This window comes from Bos indicus, chromosome 1 (assembly GCF_029378745.1).
Source record: "Bos indicus isolate NIAB-ARS_2022 breed Sahiwal x Tharparkar chromosome 1, NIAB-ARS_B.indTharparkar_mat_pri_1.0, whole genome shotgun sequence".
Taxonomy (NCBI): Eukaryota; Metazoa; Chordata; class Mammalia; order Artiodactyla; family Bovidae; genus Bos; species Bos indicus.
The window spans coordinates 2,078,073-2,101,111 of NC_091760.1; the positions used below are offsets into that span (position 1 = coordinate 2,078,073).

General features: G+C 46.5%; 1 protein-coding gene across 1 annotated transcript in view; it reads right to left on the reverse strand.

Annotated features, from left to right (window-relative positions):
• Positions 1–219: 219 nt before the first annotated feature.
• The window catches only part of MRPS6 (mitochondrial ribosomal protein S6), a 65,135-nt gene continuing 42,315 nt past the window's right edge, over positions 220–23,039 (reverse strand). The window contains exons 3-4 of the mRNA XM_070797396.1: positions 16,460–16,599; positions 220–782 (exon numbers count right to left, since the gene is read on the reverse strand). Of these exons, the coding sequence (XP_070653497.1) occupies positions 593–782; positions 16,460–16,599 (330 nt within the window). The 3' untranslated portion in view covers positions 220–592. The remainder of the gene's footprint in view (positions 783–16,459; positions 16,600–23,039) is intronic.

Here is a 23,039-nt window from a genome sequence, read left to right on the forward strand (position 1 = left end):
GGCACTGCCCAGGGGTCAAGGAGCAGACGCACCCCACCTGCCCGCGCCCCGGCTTCTCCCAGGCTTGAACCTGGGCTCCTCCCAACACTACCAGCAGTCTGGGCGGACTGGAGCTGTGTCTGAGGCCTCAGCTGGTGCACAGTGCCATGGAGGGCCAAGAGGCCAAGGGTCTTTAAAAAAATCACACACTTTCACTCGGATCGAAAGTGACACGTATAATACAGTGGTCTTAAAATTTTATTTTGCATGGGTGTATACAGTGAGAATAATGACCATGCAATCCAAAGTAGTTTTTATGAGCTTTGCTCTTCAAACTGGGGTTAGTGTTGCTGTTGGGCAGGAAGTCCTCACTGACAAATTATACTCATGAAGTGAAAGCAAGGAGGACGTGCTGGTGCCAAAGATTACCAAGTGGCCCTAAGGAAGTCAGCCCCCAGTTCTCACAGCAAAGAGGACCAAGAGCTAAAAGTACCTCTGGAAAATCCAACAGCGCCAACAGCACCCTCAGATATAAAGATTAAGCCTGTACATTATCTATCCGTGGCGCTCACAAGTGAGAGAATTAAACAGGAGGCTAAAGTGTGGTGCCTTCTCACTTCCTCTTCTTGGTGGAATACAGCTTTTCTTCAAGTGGCACCGGGACGATCCCTTCACATTCTTTCACTTCCTGGGTCAGAGGGTGTTTTACAACATTTGGTCTAATCACGTCAATGTCTCTAGACAAGTGCTCCATTATGCTTGCAACAGTTGTTGTTGGTGCATAAAAGTCCACCAAGAAGTACCTGCAATAAAATAAACATGTGTGAACGGCTGCATTCGGAAATACAGCGATTTCACAATCTTGGTCAATGTTTTCATTTTATGTCTCCCCACATAAAGACATCAACTACCCACAAATACCCATCTTTGTCACAAAAGAAACTGCCAGCGGACCGGTTAAACACAAGTGCAGCAGCATGCCCAACCTCCCTTTCCCATTCACTCTACTGAATTTTCCAAACCATGAGTTGACACTTTTTGTGAAAACACCTACAAGTCTTCTAATTTTCCAAAGAATTTTACAAGTGACTTGATGCACCTATGAGAACCATGAGCCATATTCACAAACCATGAGCCATATTCACAAACAAGGAGAATGATTAAGAGAGGCCTAAGACTCATCTATGGAGAAGGAAATGACAACCCACTCCAGTACTCTTGCCTGGAGAATCCCATGGACGGAGGAGCCTGGTGGGCTACAGTCCATGGGGTCGCTAAGACTTCCCTGGTGGCTCAGATGGTAAAGCGTCTGTCTACAATGCGGGAGACCCAGGTTCAATCCCTGGGTCTCATGGACCCAGGCTACAGTCCATGGAGTCGCAAAGAGTCGGACACGACTGAGCGACTTCATTTACTCACTTAGGACCCATCTAGGCCATTCGGTACCTTCAGGAACTGACAAGGAACAAAAAGAGAATAACTTGAATCTTGTGGTGAGAGAAAAGAATTTAACATTCATCTACTCAGACCAGACTAACACAGATAAGGATCTCTTACAGCTCACTGGTCTTAAAAGATCAATAACTTTATCAGTGGTTGTCTGTACACGGATACAAAGGAAGAAGCGCCTCTATTCCCTGCCCACCCCACCCCTCAGTTCTAAAAATTTAAGCCTCCCTTGTGCTGTTTAGTTTGGACCACAGTGCTGTTAAACGGACAGTTTTCAGGGTGGTATTTCAGAATTCTTCAGTGTTCCAGCTGGCTAAGATGACCTCTGACATCACTTACTTGGTTCCGGCCACACTCTCCTCCCAGGCATATTCCTATCCAAGGTCTCTGCAGACGCTGTGCCTCTGCCGGAAATGCTCTTCGCCCAGGTCCACACGGCCCATCCCTCACCTTCACCACATCTCGGTCCAAGAGTCACCTTGTCAGAGAGGCCTGCTGCCCCACCCACCTGGCCTTGGTTGCTCTCCCCTCCCTTTCTGAACGCTGTGGTTCTGTTACCCCCACCCGCACCTGATCACCACCGACAGTGTGTTTGTTTACAGTCGGCCTCACTGCACTAAAACAGAATGGCCCTAGGAAGGAGGGCTTTGTCACTACACCCCCAGCACCCTGAACACAGGCTAACACACGTCAGATCCACAGTAAATACCTCACCGTGATGTGTTAGCCTGAAGGGTGGAATTCTCACAGAAAGCAGGAAAGACCAAACTGAAAATGAACAAACTCAGCAAGGAAGAAAGTTATTAGACAAACTATGGCATTTTGTGTAATTCTACACAAACTCAGCGTTCAAAACTCGTAAGGAAACTTCCTAACCTCACGTGTGACCATTCACAAGCTTAGTGGGAAAGTCAATCAAGTAAAAATAATTAAAAGTTAAAGGACAGAAAAACATATCATGCAAAAACACTAATCAAAAGAAAGTTCAAGTAGCTACAGTAATATCAGACCAAGGAGACCAGTGAACAACAACAAAAAATTACCAGGGGAAAAAGCAGACAATACAGAAAGATGGGTGCCCCAAGAAGACACAACAATCCTCCATGTGTACGTAGAGGTAACAGTTTCAACATACAGTAAATAACAACTAACAGAAATGAAGAAAAGAGACAAGTCCACAACTAGAGCTGAAAACTTCTAACATGCCTCTCAGTGACTGACACATCTAGTACACAGAACATCAGCAAGGATACAGAACAAGCGAACACCACTCAACCAACTGGATCTGATATTCATTGAACCCTCCACCCAACAACAGCAAGATATTACACATACTTGTTCTCAGGGTGTATAAAACATTTACTAAGGATGACCATATTCTGGGCCATAAAATGAGTCTCAGTAAATCTAAAGGGACTTGAGTCATGCAGATCTTGAGAAAAATCCCCCAAACACGTAGAAACTAAACATGCATCTAAACAACCTATGGGTCAGAGAAGAAATCAAAAGGAAAATTACAAAGGACTCTTGACTGAATGAAAATAAAACAACACATGAAAATTTGGAGAATGCCACTAAAGTAGTGCTTAGCAATAAATTTACAGCACTAAACATGTAGGTAAGACAAGAATAAAGATCTCAAATTAATGATTTCAGCTTCCACCTTGAGAAAATGGGAAAAGAAGAGCAAATTAAATACAAAGTAAGACCAAAGAAGAAAATAAAAATCAGAGCAGAAACCTCTGAAACACAAAAGAGAATATCAGTGAAACCAAACACTAGCTCACTGAGAAGACTGATAGAAGTGATACAACTCCAATCAGATTGATTAGGAAAAAGAGTTAAGATACAGATCACTGATATTTGGGAATAAGAAAGGTGAAATGACTACAAAGTTTACAGATACTGAAAGGATGATAAGTGAATATCATAAAAAATATTTTACAATAAACTTGATGACCTAGCTGAAATTTCTTGAAAAAATACTATCAAAACTCACTCAAGAAGGAACAGATGACCTGACCAGCCCTGTATCTATCAAAGAAATTAAATTTGTAATTTAAAATCTTCCCATAAAGATTATAGGCACAAACAGTTTCACTGGTGAGCTCTACCAAATATTTAAGAAAAAAATATCAATTCTGACACAAACTGATCTGGGAAGTAGGAAAACACTTTTGAACTTGTCCTAAGAAGTCAGCATTACCCTGGAATCAAGATCAGACAAAGACACTTTTTTAAAAAGAAAAGAAAAACAGACCAGTGTCCCTCATAAACATAAATGAAAAAATTCTAAATAAACCTCTAGCAAATTGACTACTATAATAAATAAAAAGAACAATATATCCTGACCAAGTAGGATTTAGTTCAAGAAGGCAAGATTGGCTTAAACATCTGAACATGAATGAAATCAATCATATTAACAAGCTAAAAAAGCCATGTGATCACTCCAATAGATGCAAAAAGGCAAAACCCCATATCCATTCCTGATAAAACCCTCAGCACACTACAGAAAGATGGAATCTTCTATGACCTTATATAGAGCATCTGTGGAAAACCCCACATCCAACATCATACTAACTGGTCAAAGTCTAGGTGCCTTCCCCCTAAGAAAGGGAACAAGCAAGAATGTCTACTCTCACTGCTTCCATCCAACATTTTACTGAAGTGCAAAAGAGTAAAAGGCATCTAGATCAATACGGAAAAAGGAAAACCATCTTTTTGCAGATGTCATAATTATGTGTACAGAAAAATCTGAAGCTTATAAAAAAGATATCAAAACTCTAGTTTAGCAAGATACAAGATCAATAAACAAAAATCAACTGTATTTCTATATACTAGCAACAAATAACCAGACCTTGAAATTATAAATGAAATATTTAGCAATAAATCTGACAAAAGATATGCAAGACTTCTACACTGAAATTACAGAACACTGCTGAAAGAAGTTAAAGAAAATCTACATAAATGGAGAGGTATACTTTGCTCATAGGTAGAAGATTCATTTTATTTAGATGTCTATTCTCCCAAACTGATCTAAAGAGCCAAAAATATCCCAGTCAAAATCCTAAGACTTTTTGTTAGAAATTTACAATTGATTCTTAAGTTCATAAGAAAATCCAAAAGACCAAGAACAGCCAACACAACTTTGATAAAGAATAAAGTTGAAGGACTAACATTACCTGATTTCAAGACTTACTATGAAGTTATGGTAATCAAGGCAGTAAGGTATCTGCATGAAGATAAGACAAACAGATCAACAGAAAAGAGTTCGGAATAGATCCATACACGTAAGTATGCTGATTCGTGACAAAGGTGCCAAGGCAACTCAAAAAATAAAGGACAGACCCTTTCAACAAAAGGTACAGGAACAATTTGATATCCACAGGCCAAAAAATGAACTCTTTGATCCATACTTGTACCATATACAAAAATTAACTCAAAATAGAATACAGATCTAAACATAAAACATAACATTATAGAACTAGAAGAGAACCTGAGACAAAATCCTTGTGACCCTGGATTAAGCAAAGATTCTTTAGAGAAGACACCAAAAGCACAATTTCCATAAAAGAAAAATCTGATATTTTAGGCCTCGTCAAAATTAAAAACTGCTCTTTGAAAGAGACTCTTTAAGATAATAGAAAGATAAGCCATACACTGGGACTTGCATGATAGAGGGCTTATTTCTAGAATATTAAAACCTCTCCAAGTTTAATTTAAAACTATTTCTAAAACTATTCTAAAAAAATGCACCAACAATTTGAAGAGGCATTTCGCTGAAGATATACAATGGCAAAGAAGTGTATGAAAAGATGCTTAACACCACTACTCATCAGAGAAATACAAACTAAAACTACAAAGAGTTACCTATGAGAATGGCCCAATGGACAAACCACAAAGAATGACCTATTAGAATGACCACAGCAAGTGCTGGTGAGCATGCAGAGGAATGGGCACGTTCATACACTGCCAGTGGGAATGCAAAATGATATGACCAACTTCGGAAAACAGCTTGGCATTCTCTTAAAAAATAAAACATATACCTGCCATTATGATCCGGAGAAGGCAATGGAACCCCACTCCAGAACTCTCGGCTGGAAAATCCCATGGATGGAGGAGCCTGGTGGGCTGCAGTCCATGGGGTCGCTAAGAGTTGGACACAACTGAAGCGACTTAGCAGTAGCAGCAGCAGCCATTATGATCAAGCCACTCCATTCCGAGATTTACATTCCTAGATACACCCAAAGAACAACTCGTATATTGATGTTTATAGCAGCTTAACTTTTAACAAGCCCAAACTAGAAATAACACAAATATTCATTAACATGTAAACTGATAAGCAAACTGTGGTATATCCATAAAATGGCATACTACTCAGCAATAAAAAGGAATAAACTGTTCATAAATACCAGTGATGAATCTCATAATAATTTTGCACAGTAAAAAAAACTACATCTTAATTGTGGAGGTTTCGTGGGTTTACATGTTTATGTGCAGTTCGCTGTGTGCCATTTCTACCTCTATAAGGCTGCTGAGTTTTACAGTATGCAGAAGTTGAATGAGCAAGATTTGGTGAATGACTTGACGCAGAGTGGTGGGAGTAATCACAGCTGATGAAGATACCAAAGGTTTTTCAAGAAATGAAATATTAATAAAGACACCAATTCCTCCACTACCTGGGCAAACTTCTTGAAGCACTGCGTTGCACATTTGCTCAATGAGGAGACCACCATTTGGGCTTCCTCTGAACGTTACACACCAACCTGGCCACACTTTCCAAGGTTTAGCTCTACTTGTTTATTTCTACTCCACATAGCAGGCAATAGTACTGCAATCACCCAACTGAAGAACTGCTCGTTTGTTCAATGGCTGATTACTGATTACTTATCTTGGTAAGGCTCTGAATTAGAGCCTAAGAAATAAGTGCGGAAAAGTTAGTCGCTCAGTCATATCCAACTCTCTGCGACCCCATGGACTGGAGCCCACCAGGCTCCTCTGTCCATGGGATTCCCCAGGCAAGAATACTGGAGTAGGGTGCCATTTCCTTCTCCAGGGGATCTTCCTGACCCAGGGATCGAACCTGCATCTCTTGCATTGCAGGTGGATCCTTTACCATCTGAGCCACCAGGGTAGCCCAAAGTAAGTGTGCTAAGTCACTTCAGTCGTATCCGACTCTGTGCGACCCTATAGACGGCAGCCCACCAGGCTCCCCTGTCCCTGGGATTCTCCAGGCAAGAACACTGGAGTGGGCTGCCATTTCCTTCTCCAATGCATGAAAGTGAAAAGTGAAAGTGAAGTCGCTCAGTCATGTCCGACTCTAGCGACCCCATGCACTGCAGCCCACCAGGCTCCTTGGGATTTTCCAGGCAAGAGTACTGGAGTGGGGTGCCATTGCCTTCTCCAAAAGTAAGTGTAATCGACCTTAAATTACCTTCTCCTTGTCCACCCCCAGCACAGTACCCACTCCTCCAACCCCCAAATAATTATGCCACCTGGTGGCCAGGGCTGGGAACTCACTCACTCAGCATGGCCTCCAGCATCTCTCTTCCTTTGTAATCCATTCGTTCTTTTATCCTGTAGTCATCAGAATGCCATGGACAAGCTGTGACCTCACCCTCTGCCTGTCAATATCCCACTGTGCTTAATCCTACAGCAGGGAGTTTTACTTTAAATATATACGCATGCTCTCTGAGCTCCCTTTTGCTCAGGGTCCCCTAGAAGTGTCCTCTTTTTGCTTTGCTCCACTTAAAGCCCTGATGGCCTGATAAGTGCACTGTGAACTGCCATCTCCTATATGGGGTAATCTATGGAGGGAGATGCTTATGAGCAAGGGACTGACAGGCTCTGGGTACACAGCAACCCCGGCAGCTACCACAACCAGCTCCCAAGTGTCCCAAGTCCCCTCCCTCCAGAAAAGTACACAGAGGTCTCTTGCACTAGTGAGTTAAGCCTACCCTTCCTTATGGTCAAGTCATTCAAATACCATATCTGGGGTTCGGAAGTATTGTTTTCTTCCGTTTTCCATTCTACTAGGCGTTTCTGTGGGCTCGCCTCCAAGTCTCAACAGTTTCTGAGAGAGAGTGTGTTTACGACAGCCAGCAACCAGGCCAGCCGCCACCAGTCACTTCTCATGCAGGCTTCCTGGGCAGGGCTCCCCGTCCACCGGCACTCGTCAGATAATGCCGAGAAATAACCCCAGCCTTCGGATGCCACTTTGTGATAAGGGGAAAGAAGATCCCCAAGGATGGAAACCAGAGGCCAGATGGATCAGACACCTCTCATTTCAGAAACAGAAAGGAAAACGTCTCAGGTAGAACTTTCTTTTGAACAGCTCCTGAAGAAGAGGGAGGAAGTGGATGCTCCACTCCACATGGCAACTCAGGGAGTGCGAGCAACGGAAGCGTGCGGGTGCTGGCTGGGGCCCACGAGCCTCTCCCCAGCAACAACCAGCGCTCCAGCCTCTCTCAACACGGTTTCCTACGCCATACCCTCCTTTGAATTTCACACCGATTAAGTCATTCGTTCAAGGTCACTCAGCTTACTAAGTGGCCACTGCCAGAATTCTAACAGCCACCGAGAGCTCTGGAACCTGAGGGTTAAAGAATCAGAGAACGGAAGGGCTGGAGGGGACCACGGAGACAATGCAGTCCAACCCCTGCCACTGCTTTCGAGAGAGCTGAGCTGCACTGAGTCACAGGGTGAGAGGCAAGCTCCAGACCCCCATGGCTCCCTCTCAGTCCAAACTACAGCAACCAGCCTTTTGGAGGGTTCTCAAGGATAAAGAAAAAGCCCAGGAAAAAGGCCTGGAGAGCCTAAGCTTGGCTTTGTGTGGCAGGGGGGAGGCTCTATGACTTCCAAACCCCCCCAGCCTTCACCTTCTTTTTACCTATTCTGTCTTCCCTCTCCCAGTCACACGCGCCCAGCAATCAACTCCAGACAAAAGCACTGGCCAAGATGCAAATGGGCTTGTGCCCACAACCACAGCTGTGACACTCATTTCACGCTTATCACCCTGCTGATCTACGCCCGGGGCCCATGTGGGCAAAGACAGCTTCCACTCCCATGCTCCTTATTACATCATGGAAATTTCCACCAAAAGGAAACACCACCACCACAGGGAAGGGGAGGCGTGGCTCACAGATGGGCAGGTCTTGCTGCAGTCAACACTCCTGGGCCAGAGCTGAACCTCTGATCTCCTCCATCTCCCCCCCGACCCCACCCCCTGGGAACCAAACTGCCGCTCCCCACCACAAGGGAACCAAGCCAGGGTCCAGAACAATCTCTGTCTGCCTTAGCGGTCCAAGCTCATAAATCAACAGTCCACCGTGGCTTCTCCACACAGGGGTGCCCTGACCAGTTCTGCCAGGACATACTCTTTTTCTCACTGACTTGTCTCAGGCAAACTTAACCTGTCAGTGACCATCGATGATGGGCAAAGCTCAGCAGACTAAAAAGATGAGGCACTCGTGGCCTTGACCTGAGTCTGACTGGGCACAGAAGTCACAGGACCGCTGTGCTGGCGGAGACCCAGTCTTCCACAACCCGTGCATGTCTTCCTGTCCTGCCGAAGGCTGTGGAAGGGACATGGCGGTCATGGACACCGACTCCTGGCTGCTGGGGTTTCTAACCACAGGGGACCTGAGGAATGACCATGGGACTTGCTATACGTGAGGACGTGAGGCTCAGCAACAGCCTACAAAGGGTTGTAGGCCTGGGCAGCTTCTGATGCCTGCAAGGATCCTTCTCCCGTGAAAGCACAGGTCCAGGACAGACCAGATGGGAGTGTGGCTGACAAAATGACCTCAGCACGCCCTCCCACTGAAATCCGCCATGGAGAGGCCATTCTGAAATTCAGATGAGAGGCTGTTCTCATTGTTGTTCAGTCATATCCATCTCTTTGCGACCCCATGGACTGCAGCATGCCAGGCTTCCCTGTCCTTCACCATCTCCCAGAGTTTGCTCAAACTCATGGCCATTGAATTGACGATGCCATCCAACCATCTCATCCTCTGTCAGCCTCTTCTGCCCTAATCTTTCCCAGCATCAGAGTCTTTTCCAATGAGTTGGGGTGTTTGCATCAAGTGGCCAAAGTATTGGAGCTTCAGCTTCAGAGCTGTTCTAAGGAAGGCGCCAAAAGAGGGGCTCCATGTCTCCAGAGGAATCTCTGCCCCTCCTTTACCCACAAGATTATCCACGTGGGCTGCCTGCCCTAAACCAGCTAGGCAGGGTCAGAACGCAGACCCCCAATGTCACATCACATGATGACTCTTTCGTCACCTCCATCCTCACGATAAGCTCCTCGCTCAAGGAAGTTCAGAATTATGACTGTAACTGCCTGGCCTCGACGGGCCCCAAAGCTGACATTTCAATAAGGGGGAAAAAAAGAAATCAAGTTCTCCAAATAGCTAGTTCTCCCTTCTCCCCATTTACTCCAATCAGTGATGAAATCAATAAAATGAATGGATCACTTTGGAAAAATCCAGTGTAGTAATCTGAAGTCTAATCATAGTGTATACTCCCAGGATCTTCAACCATGCTTTCGGTGGCACCAGGGAAATGGTTCTGTGTACCAGGTAGGCACGATAAGTACTGCCCTTGCCTTCAACACAAAACCCGCTGGTGCTGGCACTTCGAGGTGTGTTTTCCCCATGTGTGGTTCTAATGATAGGATCACTTTATCCGCAAGACAGACACAAGCTTCATCCCAGCATCTCGCCTTTTCACAGAAAAGCACTAGGGTTTTATGCGGCACCAGCTCTGCATAAGTAAAGCCAGGAGATGACTGATACCAGGCAGGGAGAGAAAGGGGCTTCCCTGGTGGCTCAGACAACAGAGAATCTGTCTGAAATGCAGGAGACCTGGGTTCGATCTCTGGGTTGGGAAGATCCCCTGGAGAAGGGAATGGCCACCCACTCCAGGATTCTGGCCTGGAGACTCCCATGGACAGAGGAGCCTGGTGGGCTAGAGTCTATGGGGTCGCAAAGAGTCAGATACGAGTGAATGACTAACACTTTCACTTTCAAGGAGAGAAAAGGCAAAAAACGGTCCAGTACAAGAGTGCATTTCTCATCACAGAGTCCCACGCTCCAAAGCTGGAGAAACGGGGGAGCCGTCTCGTGGGCAGAACTGCCCACGTGGTCTTGAAGGTGATAATTCACCCTCCTGTGTATTTCTGAAGACACTCACCACAAAGCTCTCCACTACGAAACCCCACAGAGACCAGAGAAGACCCCATCAACACGGGCTTCCCCAGGACGGGCTGAGCCCAGCGCCACCAGGACGCTCCAGCCCAGCCCGGTTTCTCGAGGGAGCCAGCAGCACCGAGCATCCTTTTGGCTTCTCCTCTCTATGTGATGAGCCCGGGGACCACTCAGTTGCCTCCTGACACAAGGCTCAGCTGGCTGCCAGCCCCCGGCCCACCCAAGGGGCGGAGGGAAGAAACGTGCCTTCCTGCCATGCTCCTGTATGGAAAGGGTGTATTTGGTTTTCATTTCACTTTTGTCTTCACCCTGCATTTACAAGTTTTCCATAAAAAGTGCCTGCTTGAGTGTGAGTTACGTTCTTTGTCTGTCTCTCTCAGACACAGCCACACACGCGCTCACGGCCTCCCCTTCCCCCGCGGCAGACGAGTGGAAATTTCCAGTGAAGCGCGCAGCCGCTCACAGGGAGTGGGGTGGGCGAGGGGGCGGGGGGAGGAGAGGGCTCTGCAGCCTAGCCGTGCAGCGTCATCAAGCCTTTCTGAAGAGAAGAAACAGACCCAAGTGAACGCCACTGCCTAGACTGCACGGGTTAAACCTTGCCAGATTCAGGCTTCCCTGAGGCAGTGGACTGTTGGCCCTCAAACCACCCTCTGCGTGGAAAAGCCCCCGTTTCTTTTGATATCTACTGGGTCTCGTACATTTGAAAAACCACTAAACCTGCTGCAGAACGCTTACACATCTTGAAGACACTGCCACCGAAAAAGAGAGCGAGACCAGAACAGTCCTGCCTTGAGACCCCGTCATGAAGCACCTACATGCAAGAACGGGGTCAGGATGGTGGCCTGGGCCTGATGCTGGCAGCAAAGCGCAAGAACAGGGAAACGTTAGCGAACAGGAAAACTACAGGGGAGAATCAATCTCGAGAGAGAGAGGGTGCCAGTGCTCCTGGAGGACTCTGCAGACACATTTGGGGAGCGAGTCAGTAAAATTCCACTGATTCACCACAGAGCCAGTTATTTTTATCGTTCTGCTTACCCGTAAATAGAAGGGCATCTTATATGTAGGCCAGAAGATCTCTGCTGTAAGCACCTACTCACCTTTTACAGCAGATGAGAACAGAGAAAGAAGGGACAAAACAGGCCAGGAAAACCCCCTTCACTACTTAAGCATTCATAGACACACATGTTCTGGAGTCAGCCCAGTGGCACTGCAGGACAATCAGACGCGGTAGAAAACAGTCAAAGCCAGCCGGGGCATTGGGGAGAGGGGGGTTCTTTTACACACGAGCTGAGGCCCGATGCTGCCATACGGACCAGGGTTTCTTCTAAGGTTCCCTCTCCCGCATGAGGAATCGCTCTGAGTCTCAGTCCAGCCCCATCTAGTGGAAAGAGAGCCCTAAGCCAGGCTGTGTGGCCCGGGAGGAAGACGCTGTGAGGCTGCAGGCGGAGGGTGACGGACGCATGCTACGCCTCGGTGCGGTGCCTGCCCCTTCTGAACAAGGGTCTAAACGAGCAAGTACTCCCGTGGCTCCCTTCTGAGCATGTCACGCTGGACCCTTGTAGACACCAAGGAACACGGGGAAGAATTTTCCATAACACCAAACTTGCATTTCCCACAAAGTCAACACGGGTACAAAGGTGAGCGTGTAAAGGCACAAAGCAAAGAGAATCTGCGCCACCCCCCTCCCACCCCGCCCCGCCTCCGAGACCCAGGCAAAGCCTAGCTGGGACTAAATCCCAGGCCTTCTTGGACCTTCCTCACCCAGCTCCCTAACCACGCTCCCTTCAGAGGTTTCCAGACACTGCCTGGTGAAACAGGGCTGGGGGGCTGGTGACTGAGGCTGGAAGCGGCCATCTAGAGAGCTGGCCCAGGAGACCCAAACTCCCCAACCATCCCAACCCGGCCCCAACAGTGACAGGGTGTCTGGTCAACGGCCTCCCAGTTCCTAATTTCACATCACCGGGGGACAAAAGTGATGCGTCCAACTCTACGGACCCTCAGAGATGATGAGATTAAAAGTAAGTTCCTATGGATCAGCCTAGGGAACTTAACCATCCAATTGTTCCAGTGAGAAAACAGGTCCCCAGTTATAAACAATAAACACAAATTCCTGGAATGTAACCTGCTCCCTAAGTCAGGACTAAGTTAGTATTTGGAATACAACGATTACATGTTTGGGGGCATAATAGCTGGTAATAGACTTGCTATAATAATAAACACCGGGTACCACCTCCTCCTTTTGGAAAACTCCCGAAATCACCTAGAGAAGCCCTACCTCTCCCACCTAAGCACTCTCTCCTTCTTTCAGGCCTATTTGGCATGTGTGCAGCAGGGGTGCGAATCTGGGGGAAGGAGGTGAGGGTGGCAGGTGATCACTCAACATGAGGCAAGTAACTGGAAGAGGGACGGCTGGCAGGCAGCCTGGCCGGGGGGACCCTTCCACACCGAGCCCCTGCCCCGACGCACCCTTGGCTGGTGCCCAGGTTAGCAATAGGCAGGCAAGTCCTCAATTCAACTGAAAGCTCCCTGAGATGAAACCATGACGATCACAAGAACCATCCTGAGACCTAGGAAGACCACTAGGATGTATCGCTTCTTCCCATAAAATGTAAAGGCAACAAGCCATAAGACCCACAGCACCACAACACAACATGGATTCTTGGGGGCATCAGGGCTCACTTGTCAACCAGCCAAAACCTGGCTCTCACACATCAACTTCAGGATTCAAATCAGCACGTGCATGCTCAGTCATGTCTGACTCTGTGACCCTATGGACTGTAGCCCGCTAGGCTCCTCTGTCCATGCGATTTCCCAAGCAAGAATGCTGGAGTGGGTTGCCATGTCTTCCTCCTGGAGATCTTTCCAACCCAGGGATCAAACCTGTGTCTCCTGCATCTCCTGCATTGGCAGGCAGATTGCCTACCACTGCGCCACAGGGCCCCAGGAAAATTACAGATCCATTTCACAGCCTCCAGCGCTGTTTGGAAAGAAAAACTTCTGACGCTGATAAACGTGTAACGAACAAGTCTGCTCTGTCTCTTCTCAACCACGTCCTAAAAGCAAGCCTTGACTGTACCTAACACACCCTGGCACACAGTCTGCCAAGCACACGTCTGTAACACCTCCTCTGGCTATGCCAGTGCACAGAAAGAACTCTCCAAGTGAACACCATGCCCACTACAAGTGTCGCTGGGGTCAAGAACTGTGGAGCACAGCAGACCGAAATGAAGCTCCCCACTACAGACATCTGGCACATCGCTCAATTCTAAATCTCCGACCCGGGGACTCCAGACTACACGAGCCCCCCCATCTCATTACCAAGAGCCACTGTGAAGAGTATCAGCGAGTGTTACAAAAACAAAAGAAACGTGGTTAAGTAAAACTGACAAACGGAGACATCTTACGAAGGGGACTCTTGCCATTTATACACTAAGGTATGTTGTCAACCTCCAGGAGGATTAGATCATGCAAGGTTTCCCATCTTTTTTTAAACAAACCAACCAACCTAGTGACATGTGGAATCTTAGTTCCCCGACCAGGGATCAAACCCTTGCCCCTTGCACTAGAGGCACAGAGTCTTAACCACTGGACCAGCAGGGAAGTCCCCGCCCCCCCCACCCCTTTTCTTTAAGGCTTCCCACATCTGACTGATCACACACAGCCTCCATTTTTTGGTGGAGTGTATCTGTATCACTAGAGTTTCAGAGACCACACTTTGGAAAATATTACCTCAGACAATTAAACCCCACATACTGCTTTATCCTCAGCAAAGCAAGCTTAAAAAACATGACCCGCCCCGCCCTCCCCAGACTGGTGCTGGGCAACGCCTTTCTGTGGAGACGTGAAACAGATACGGCCTGATACACGTCAAGGATGCTACTTCTCCTTTCCTAAGGAGTTTGAAAGTAAAAACAAACAAACACCCTCAACCCCCACCCCAGAAATAAAGTTCTTAACTGTAAATGACCACAGAGTCCTCGAGGGGCACAGGCACCTTGACAGGAACCCGGGATGTGGAGCCAGTGTTGTCAGCAGCTCTGGCTTAATTTCAGGTGAGCTCTTTTCAGAGCTGAATTTATTCTACCCTTGAAGGAGACAGAGAACCACCCTACCCCAGCACGGCACACAGAGGCCGGGAAACAGTGAGTCAGTGCCGTGGCTCTCAGAGCGTGTTCCGCAGCACCCTGAGAAACGCAAATTCTAGGGTGCTGGCTGCACCAGCCCTCAACAAGGTCAGAATCCTCTACGTGGAAAGGGGTTTGTGCTGTGCTTAGCTGCTCAGTCTTGTTAAGACTCTTTGCAACCCCATGGACTCTAGCCCGCCAGGCTTCTCTGTCCATGGGGACTCTGCAGGCAAGAATACTGGAGTGGGTTGCCATGCCCTCCTCAACAAGGTCAGAATCCTCTACATAGAAAGGAATCAGAGGAAAGCATTCCTACTGTACATTCCTGCAAGTAAATAAGGAGGAAACTGGCTTCTCTCCCTGTTCAGTACCTCTCACCACAGAACCTCGCTACTAAGTCTTGGCCAAGTTTTATCGGCTTCTCTTAAAAAAAAAAAGTGGCGGGGGGGGGGGGGGGTGGGTGGGCGGTTGGCAAAAGGATTCATAGCCTGGCTATTAAGACCAAACTCCTTTTTGGTTAAGCTAAAAAGAAAAATTCAGACACACAATCTCCATCGCTCACTGCTGTTATGATGGTGGAGAGGAATCAGCCACCATGCATTTCTGTTGCCTAGCAACGCCTCAGGCACGCTCTTCAGAGGTGTTCTGAACACTAGCACAGAACAAGGGGAAGCAATCAAAAGATGGCACGTGCCATCCGCGCCACATCTCGGCTGAAGGTTTACAGGCAAGGAAGAACACCCGGGGTGAGATGAGACTCCGCCTGGGCCATCACACGCATCGCACCTGCACAAGGCCACGTGCCCCGCGTGACTAAGGGCAGTGTCATATGACACACAGTGTGTCCCACAGAGCATGTCCTTCGAGGTCATCTCGTTCCACCCCTGTGGCAGCATGGACGGGAGAACGACCACCTGAGTTCCTTCCAGAGAAGCTGAGTAGCCTGGTTTAGGCCACACAGCTGGGAGAGCCAGAATCAGGTCTAGTCCTGGGCTTTCCCAGCAAAGCTAAAAACTGATTCCCATGTCTCCATCAACCCACTTCTAGGAAACACAACAATGTAAGATTCCTCCTCCAAACAGAAACCAGGGGCACAACTTTAGAGATGCGTCAAACCAACCCAACAAACTGACCTCAGAGCATTTCTCCAAGACAGTTACTGCTACAAAATCGAACCCTTGACATGTTTGAGGAACTTGCTATATACTATATGGAAAAAAAAAAAAACCATTACAAAATATTGTGATTAAAATTGGTTGGAGTAGGTAAAACCATTCTTTTGGGGATTTTAAGCTCTAGTTATATACATTGGTATTAAGAAGCGCATCTTGCTTCTTATCTGCAATCTTCGTAATTACAAAGGAAGCACTGAGTAGGTGGACAGCATGTTGCTCAATGAGGTGTTTTAAAGGCAAAAGTTAAAGAACTATCAAGGGAAGACAGTGCTTACGCTGACAACAAAGGGTTCCCACAATCAGAAGCTCATGAACGTCTTTTCCCTGGCACGGCCCCTTTTGGGGCTCTGGTTAGTTCACTGTGGGTGAACATGCATGCACCCCATTTGCAACAGAACATGCTGGGGTACACAACCTGCACGCCGCCTGGCACAGTGGGGTGGGCCTGTGAGCACCTCGTCACCTCTGAGACGAGCTCCACAGTGCTCCTGAGGCGTCAGGCACGGTCTATGACCCGCGGAGGACTTACCCTCCCCTGGTGTGCCGCTGACTGTGGGCCGACATCTTATAGGGAAGCGTGCGCTCGCCCAGGTTCTCCAGGCTCCTCACCACCGCCCCTCTGTCCATCAGGGCTTCCAGCGTCCGCTTCAAGGCCGCAGCAGTCTCAGGCTGGGTTTTGTTTTGGTTTTTAAAAAGAAGAAGAAGAAGAAGAAAACACATGAGAATCAGTGTAAGAAGCAGAATGATTGAAGTCTGGTCAGTTCCGATCATAACAGCTCTATTGGAAGGGATCTTTGGGTAAAGTCAACAGAAAGTATTTCTGGCTAATTTAAAGTTTTTTTTTTTTTTTTAAAAAGAGAGAGAGAGAGAGAAAGATACATTATTGTAAGGATACAAATAGCTCACAGATACGGAGGAAAATCTGGAGAGGCAGGCCTCGGAGAGTTCAGGGACCACAGCAGCTCCAGGGGTCTGGGAGGCAGGGACTAACCAGTGGCTTCTTCAGAGCACCTTGGCCAGGGTGAGTCAGCACCAGTCACTGCCAGTCCTTGCAGCCCAGGACTCAATATTCAAACTCCGGGGAAAGGGCATCCTCTCGGCAGGACGCTTGGACCGGCTGTCCCACCAGAACCATAGACAGCCAGTGGGGAAAGGGGCTGTCTCCCAAAGAAAAAGTAAGAGACTGTAAACCAAAACGGGGAAAGGATGAGAAAGACCCAATCTCTGCCCGCATGGAGCTTACAATCTAATGAAGACATGAACACCAAAAACCCACGTTAAGAAGACCAGAGGGCAGGAGGCAGGAAGTGACACGGGGGCCAAAGAGCTCGTGAAAAGAGAAGACACACTCGGCTGGGAGAAGGGCTCCACTGAGGAAGGAGGTCTGGACAGGAGCCCTGAGAAATGGCCACGGGGGACGCAGGAGCACACCACGCGGGCACTGAGGAAAGGAGCAGAGACAGAAAGGAACGAGACACAGCTCGGAGCCCCACGGGACGAGGATCAGGACGAGGGAGGGCTGAAAGGCGAAGACTGCCGGCTGCGTCCAAGTACAGAAACAACTGAGATCTGTGACCGAGACGCCAAATTGAAATGATAAGAAACTCCATCATCCAGAGATAAAAGATTTTCAACACTGTGGTGAATTTTTTTCAGGTTTCTATGCATATGTATATACCAAAAGCTTTTGGAAGAAGAGATACTTCACAGGGGTAAACTTAAGAAGACAACTAAATAAAGGAAGGTGGAATATGGGGGAGAGATGAGGCCAAAGAGAGGCCCCAGACATGGTAGCTGGGAGAACGGGGTTACTGTTAACAGCTAAGGGAACAGCTGACCTCTCAAGATGCGAGCATTTAGCTGAAAACCACAGGGCAGGCTATAGGGTTATGTTTCAGCGTCGTCAGCAGAGAAGTGCTACCTGAGACCTGGGAGCAGGGAGAGCATGAGAGAGGGCGTGGGGCGAGCAGCAGAGACCAAGAGAGCCTCGGGAAGCACAGACACTCAGGGGCTAAGATGAGGATTCCAAGTGAGAGAAGCAAAGAGCAACAGGAAAACCAGACCAGCTTTATCACAGAAACTAAGGGAACAGGGAGCTGCCAGAGAAACAGCATGGAGAAGGAAAGCCCACAGTATGGGGACCACACGGTCACTCAACAATCTTGCCAGAAGCTGGACTGCCAAGGTAGAGACGTGACGGAAAGAGAAAACACCAGAGCCTGAGGTGCAGACAAATCTGAGCAGTCTGAGGAGAGAAAACAACGAGCGGGTCAGCAGTTAAAGGGGAATGGACCAGCCAAAGGATAACAAGATGGATGTTTTCATACATTGCCAACACGATGTGTTGCATAACTGCTACATGACCTGGTCTAGTGTTTTACTGTTACATATATTTAATTTTCATCAGGACCAAAAAAAAAAGGGAGCAAAGAAGGTTTACAGATTTGGCAATTGGGCCTTTGAGAGATGTCATGACTTAGAGACCATGTGGCCATTAACAACTGGAAGAGCCTGATGTGAAGAAAAGGAACACTGAAAAAGCTGAGTCAGGGGAAGAAGGTCAGAGGACGAGGAACATGACAGTCAGACATGACTGAAGGAACGCAAGCAAAGAAATCTTGAAATGCAGGAGTGAACTTCAGAAAAGGCTACCTTCCGGTGGCTTGTTTTGGATCAAATGAAAAGAAAACTGCAAAAAAAAAGTTTAACGTGTACAACCTGAAGAAAACCCACCACGTACCTGTGTAATTTCTTTCTGACAAACACTGCTAAAATGCTGTGAATGCACTGTTAGTTCAAGGTTTAGAAATAAAAGTTCTACTTGAATTTCGTATTGTAGCCCACTAGGGATTTTTTTTTTAATTCCTAATGAAAATTATGTGTATTTACATACTTAACCAACCTTATGATAAACAGAAATTTCCTGGAAAAAAAAAGGGGGGGGCCAAAATCTGCTTGTATTAACACTGGGTAAAAATCTATAGCAATTTCTCCATAGACATTTTTGTATAGCTCTAATCGAGTGGAGCCTAAATTCTTCTCACATTTCATTAGTTCCCAGACATTTCCATGTTCTGCAGAAACCTCATATCTAACAGGAGGGGAATATTTCATTTCATTAAGAATGCTATTTCTTGACTTGGTATTACATCAATTAACTTATGATAAGACAGATGGACAGTCTATACAAATTAAGAACGAATAAGGGAAACACACACACACACTCTGACTAATTACAGCCTTCTGACTAGCTCCTCAAATCATAAATTTTAATTCAGCTTTGCCTGATTAGAAAGGAATATATCTCAATGCCTCTTGCCTTGTTTAAACTCCGACTGAAGAGTTTACAGTATGAAACATGGAGCACCTCTTCTGAAGTAAGAGCTTGTAAAATCAAAGATTTTCTTCTGTCCAAAAAAGGGGAAAGGCTACCTAACAAGAATGTAGCTCGGGAAAACATCAAAACACACTCTAACTTTGGCACGTCAAGGTCAAATGGCCAAATGGCAAACTGCTTGAATGGCCACATTCATTTCACTGTAATTCATGTTACCAAAAGTTAAAAAAAAAAAAAGACGAAGGAGGGGTTAAAAGTCTTGTTTGTGAAGAGAGCTGCTCAATTTGTCCTATATACCTGCCTCATCAACTCGAAGTCTGGGCCTGAGGGCTGAATCTTAGCACGCCAGAATTGCAAACAAAGTTTTAGCGGCACATAGCCAGCTCAGGCATTTTACATAGTGCCCATGGCTGCTTCCACGATAAAAGCAGACTTGAAGTTACAGCCGAGACTGTATGACCTGCAAAGTGGAAACTAATCTGGCTGACCTCTGCTCCACTGTTACTGGGTTGAGGGGAAGCGGGCAAGACAGGAAGCGGGCAAGACCTCAACCCACTCTCCCTAAAACGTGCGGCACCCAGTATGGTGAGCCTGGGCCGCTGAGCTCCAGACCCCCCAGGATGGGTCCTCAGGTGGACGCGCTGGGCACCAACGTGCTGAGGGACATCAGCCTCACCACACAAGCACGCCGGGATGCAGACGGGTTTCTGCAAAATCCACCACTCTCCATCCACTGGCTCCTTATCCAATCAACCCATGAGCCCAGGCATCCAACTTTCCTCATTTGGTGAAACTCAGAAGTCTATTAAAATAAAAATGCTAGGATTCTTAAAAAAAAAAAAAAAAAAAAAAGTTCTGTTCAACAAAGCACAATGTTCAATTTGTTAAAAACAAACAAACAAACAAACATATGTCTACAGGAAGCACAGGACCTTGCTGGCGTAATTCTCATTTACAAGGCTTCTGAACCCTTTAATTCCAACTATTCTGAGAGAGGTTGTACGCACGTGCTTCTTGCGGGCTTCTCTCACCCTATCTGTAAAGCAGCTCCTTAAGACTTTCCTCCAACCCACCATATGTCAATGAAACACAGTTCTGTTACGGCACAGATTGGGAACGAAAACGTTCACTTGAGAAAAAAAATATGGAAAAGAAACAGTGAATGAACATGAATGGGAACTAGAAAAACTGAATTCCAGTCACAATTCCTTCACTAATACTACGCAACTCTGGATAAATTATTAAAATCTATCCATTTTAAAGCTGTGCTTCAGTTTTCTCAGGTGCTAAGTCAGTGGCTCTCAACCACTTTTCTGTCTCTGTTGAGTTTCACACAAACAATACTTATGCCACAATTCTCAAAATATCCTGGGGGCACATAAAAGTTTTGTGTGTGTGTGTGTTTACCAAGTCTTTTCTCCCAGTGTTCCTCCTTCTGATACCCTATCATCCAGAGGTGCCCATCCCAACCCCAGACTCTTTAAGTCGTTCTCCTTCTTGCCTGGAGAACCCCATGGAGCCTGGCAGGCTACAGTCCACAGGGTAGCAAAGAGTAGGACACGACTGAGCGACTATCACTCACTCCACTCACTGATTCAATACAGCAACGTGAGATTCAGGAGAGCATGCACATTTGTCCATCTTGCACACGACTGTTACCACAGTCCGTATTGCTAGAAGAGGCACTAAAAACGGGCTGTTAAATAAATTACCGCACCTCCTCCCAAGGGGGCCTCTTGCTTACCTATTCCCAGTTTTACCCTGGAGGGACATGAAGTTTCCTCTTTTCTCTAATACAGTCTGAAGCCGCTTTTCACATACAACACAGCTTACTGTCAGGGCAGTGACTATAACACCGAAGCAACATTTCAGTGTGGGTGTTTTGTGCACCTGTCTCATGTATGCCAAAGTGCTGCTAACACTAATACTACAGTTTAAAGGAACCCAGAATTCATTTAGTACAAGTGGAACTAAATAGCTCATGTACTTCAGGAATAGAAAGTTCACATGTACATAATCATAAATGTTAAATTTGGACTGTTTTAATAATCTGCTGGTAAGATACAGTATTATCCAAAAAATTTACACTAAACAATACTTTAAAAAAGACAGTTCATCCTAGACAAAATTAAAACTTAAGCTAAAATTTTGAACTATTATTAATTACTGGAACTACTGGTGTTCAGCCTACCGAAGATGACTTAGGGAGAAACTTCAAATATTTACAGGGCTACTATGTAAAAGATAGACATGTTTTGATTGGGCCCTAAGACTTAGACTGGAATCAAAAGATAAAAATTACAGAGAAACAGAGCCTTGATGTATAACAAAAACACATTTCTGAAAATTACAGCCTTGATGTATAAACAAGAACACATTTCTGAAAATTACAGCTACATCAAAGTGAAACAGGCTGCCTTGTGAAGCACTGACCTACCCATCACTCAAAATGCAAAGACATCAGGTGACCATCAGATCACTCCTTGGACCAGGTGGAAGGTTAGACCTGTCCCAGGCAGGAATCCTAGAGTGGGTTGTCATTTCCTCTTCCAGGGGATCTTCCTGACCCAGGGATGGAACCTGCGTCTCCTGCATTGCCTGGCTCTCTAGCGCTGTTGTCACCTGGGAAGCCCCCTAAAGCCCCTGCTGAGATTAAACTCCAATACTACTCTGGCACCACTAATCATTCTGAAGGACACTAGGAAGTAAAATGGCATTTTTAAAAACACTCCAATTGCATGGTGGTAAAGAATACATTGACTACGAGTAAAATCTGGTGGTGCCTAGATTTATACTAAGGCAACAGCTGTTTTACCCACTGTTGTCTTTGCACCGATCCCCTGAAAATGTCCCTGGGAAGCCCAAGGCTCCTCAGATCACAATTTGAAACCTGCAGCTCTAAGGACTCTGATAGGCAAAGCTGCTATAATAAACAAAGAGCAAGAAGATGAGGAAAACAAAGGAAGAGCATCTCCACTTGCCATCAGCAGCATTATTTAAGCTGAGTTCACGGGAGTACCATGAGCAGCACCATCAGTCAATGGCCAGTGTTTAATTGAACGTATTTTCATCCCAGAAGAGAAGCCTGTCAACAAAACTATCTCATAAATTAGACTCTCTGGCAAACATGGCTTTGAATCAGTGGTATACGCAGCTATCACTACAACACCCTCACGTCCCACCCGAAAACCATACAGAATACACAATATTTTTTTTAAACATTTATTTATTGTGCTGCACCAGGTCTTAGTGGCAGCATGTTGGATCTAGTTCCCTGACCAGGAATGGAACCTGGGCACTCTGCACCGGGAGAGCGGAGTCTTAGCCACTGGACCACCAGAGAAATCCCCAGGAATTCACAATACTTAATGGCATACAGCACCCACTCATATCTCACCTTTCTCACTCTACAAAGAGTAGCCCAATTCCTGGGAGCAAGGAGGATTTACAGAAGGCAGAGCCAAGTCAGAAAACTGGCAAAACCTGTGAAAATGTAAATGTAAAAGCCTTTCCCTATCTTTGCTGCACCTTAATTCCAAGGTTTGTCTCCTTAAAATAATTTCCTTGAAATTTACATTTCCAAATAGAGAGACTTGTGCCTGGAAATTCTGCATTGAGATTCTCACAACAGTTGGAAAAACAAAATCTGTGAGCACCTTCCAACAGAAGAACCAGATTCCAAGGAAGCTGTGTCACTGGCAATCCTGGGTTCGAAAAGAGAGCAGACACCACTTACCTCCAGCCCTGCCTAGCATCCACAGAGCCCGACTCT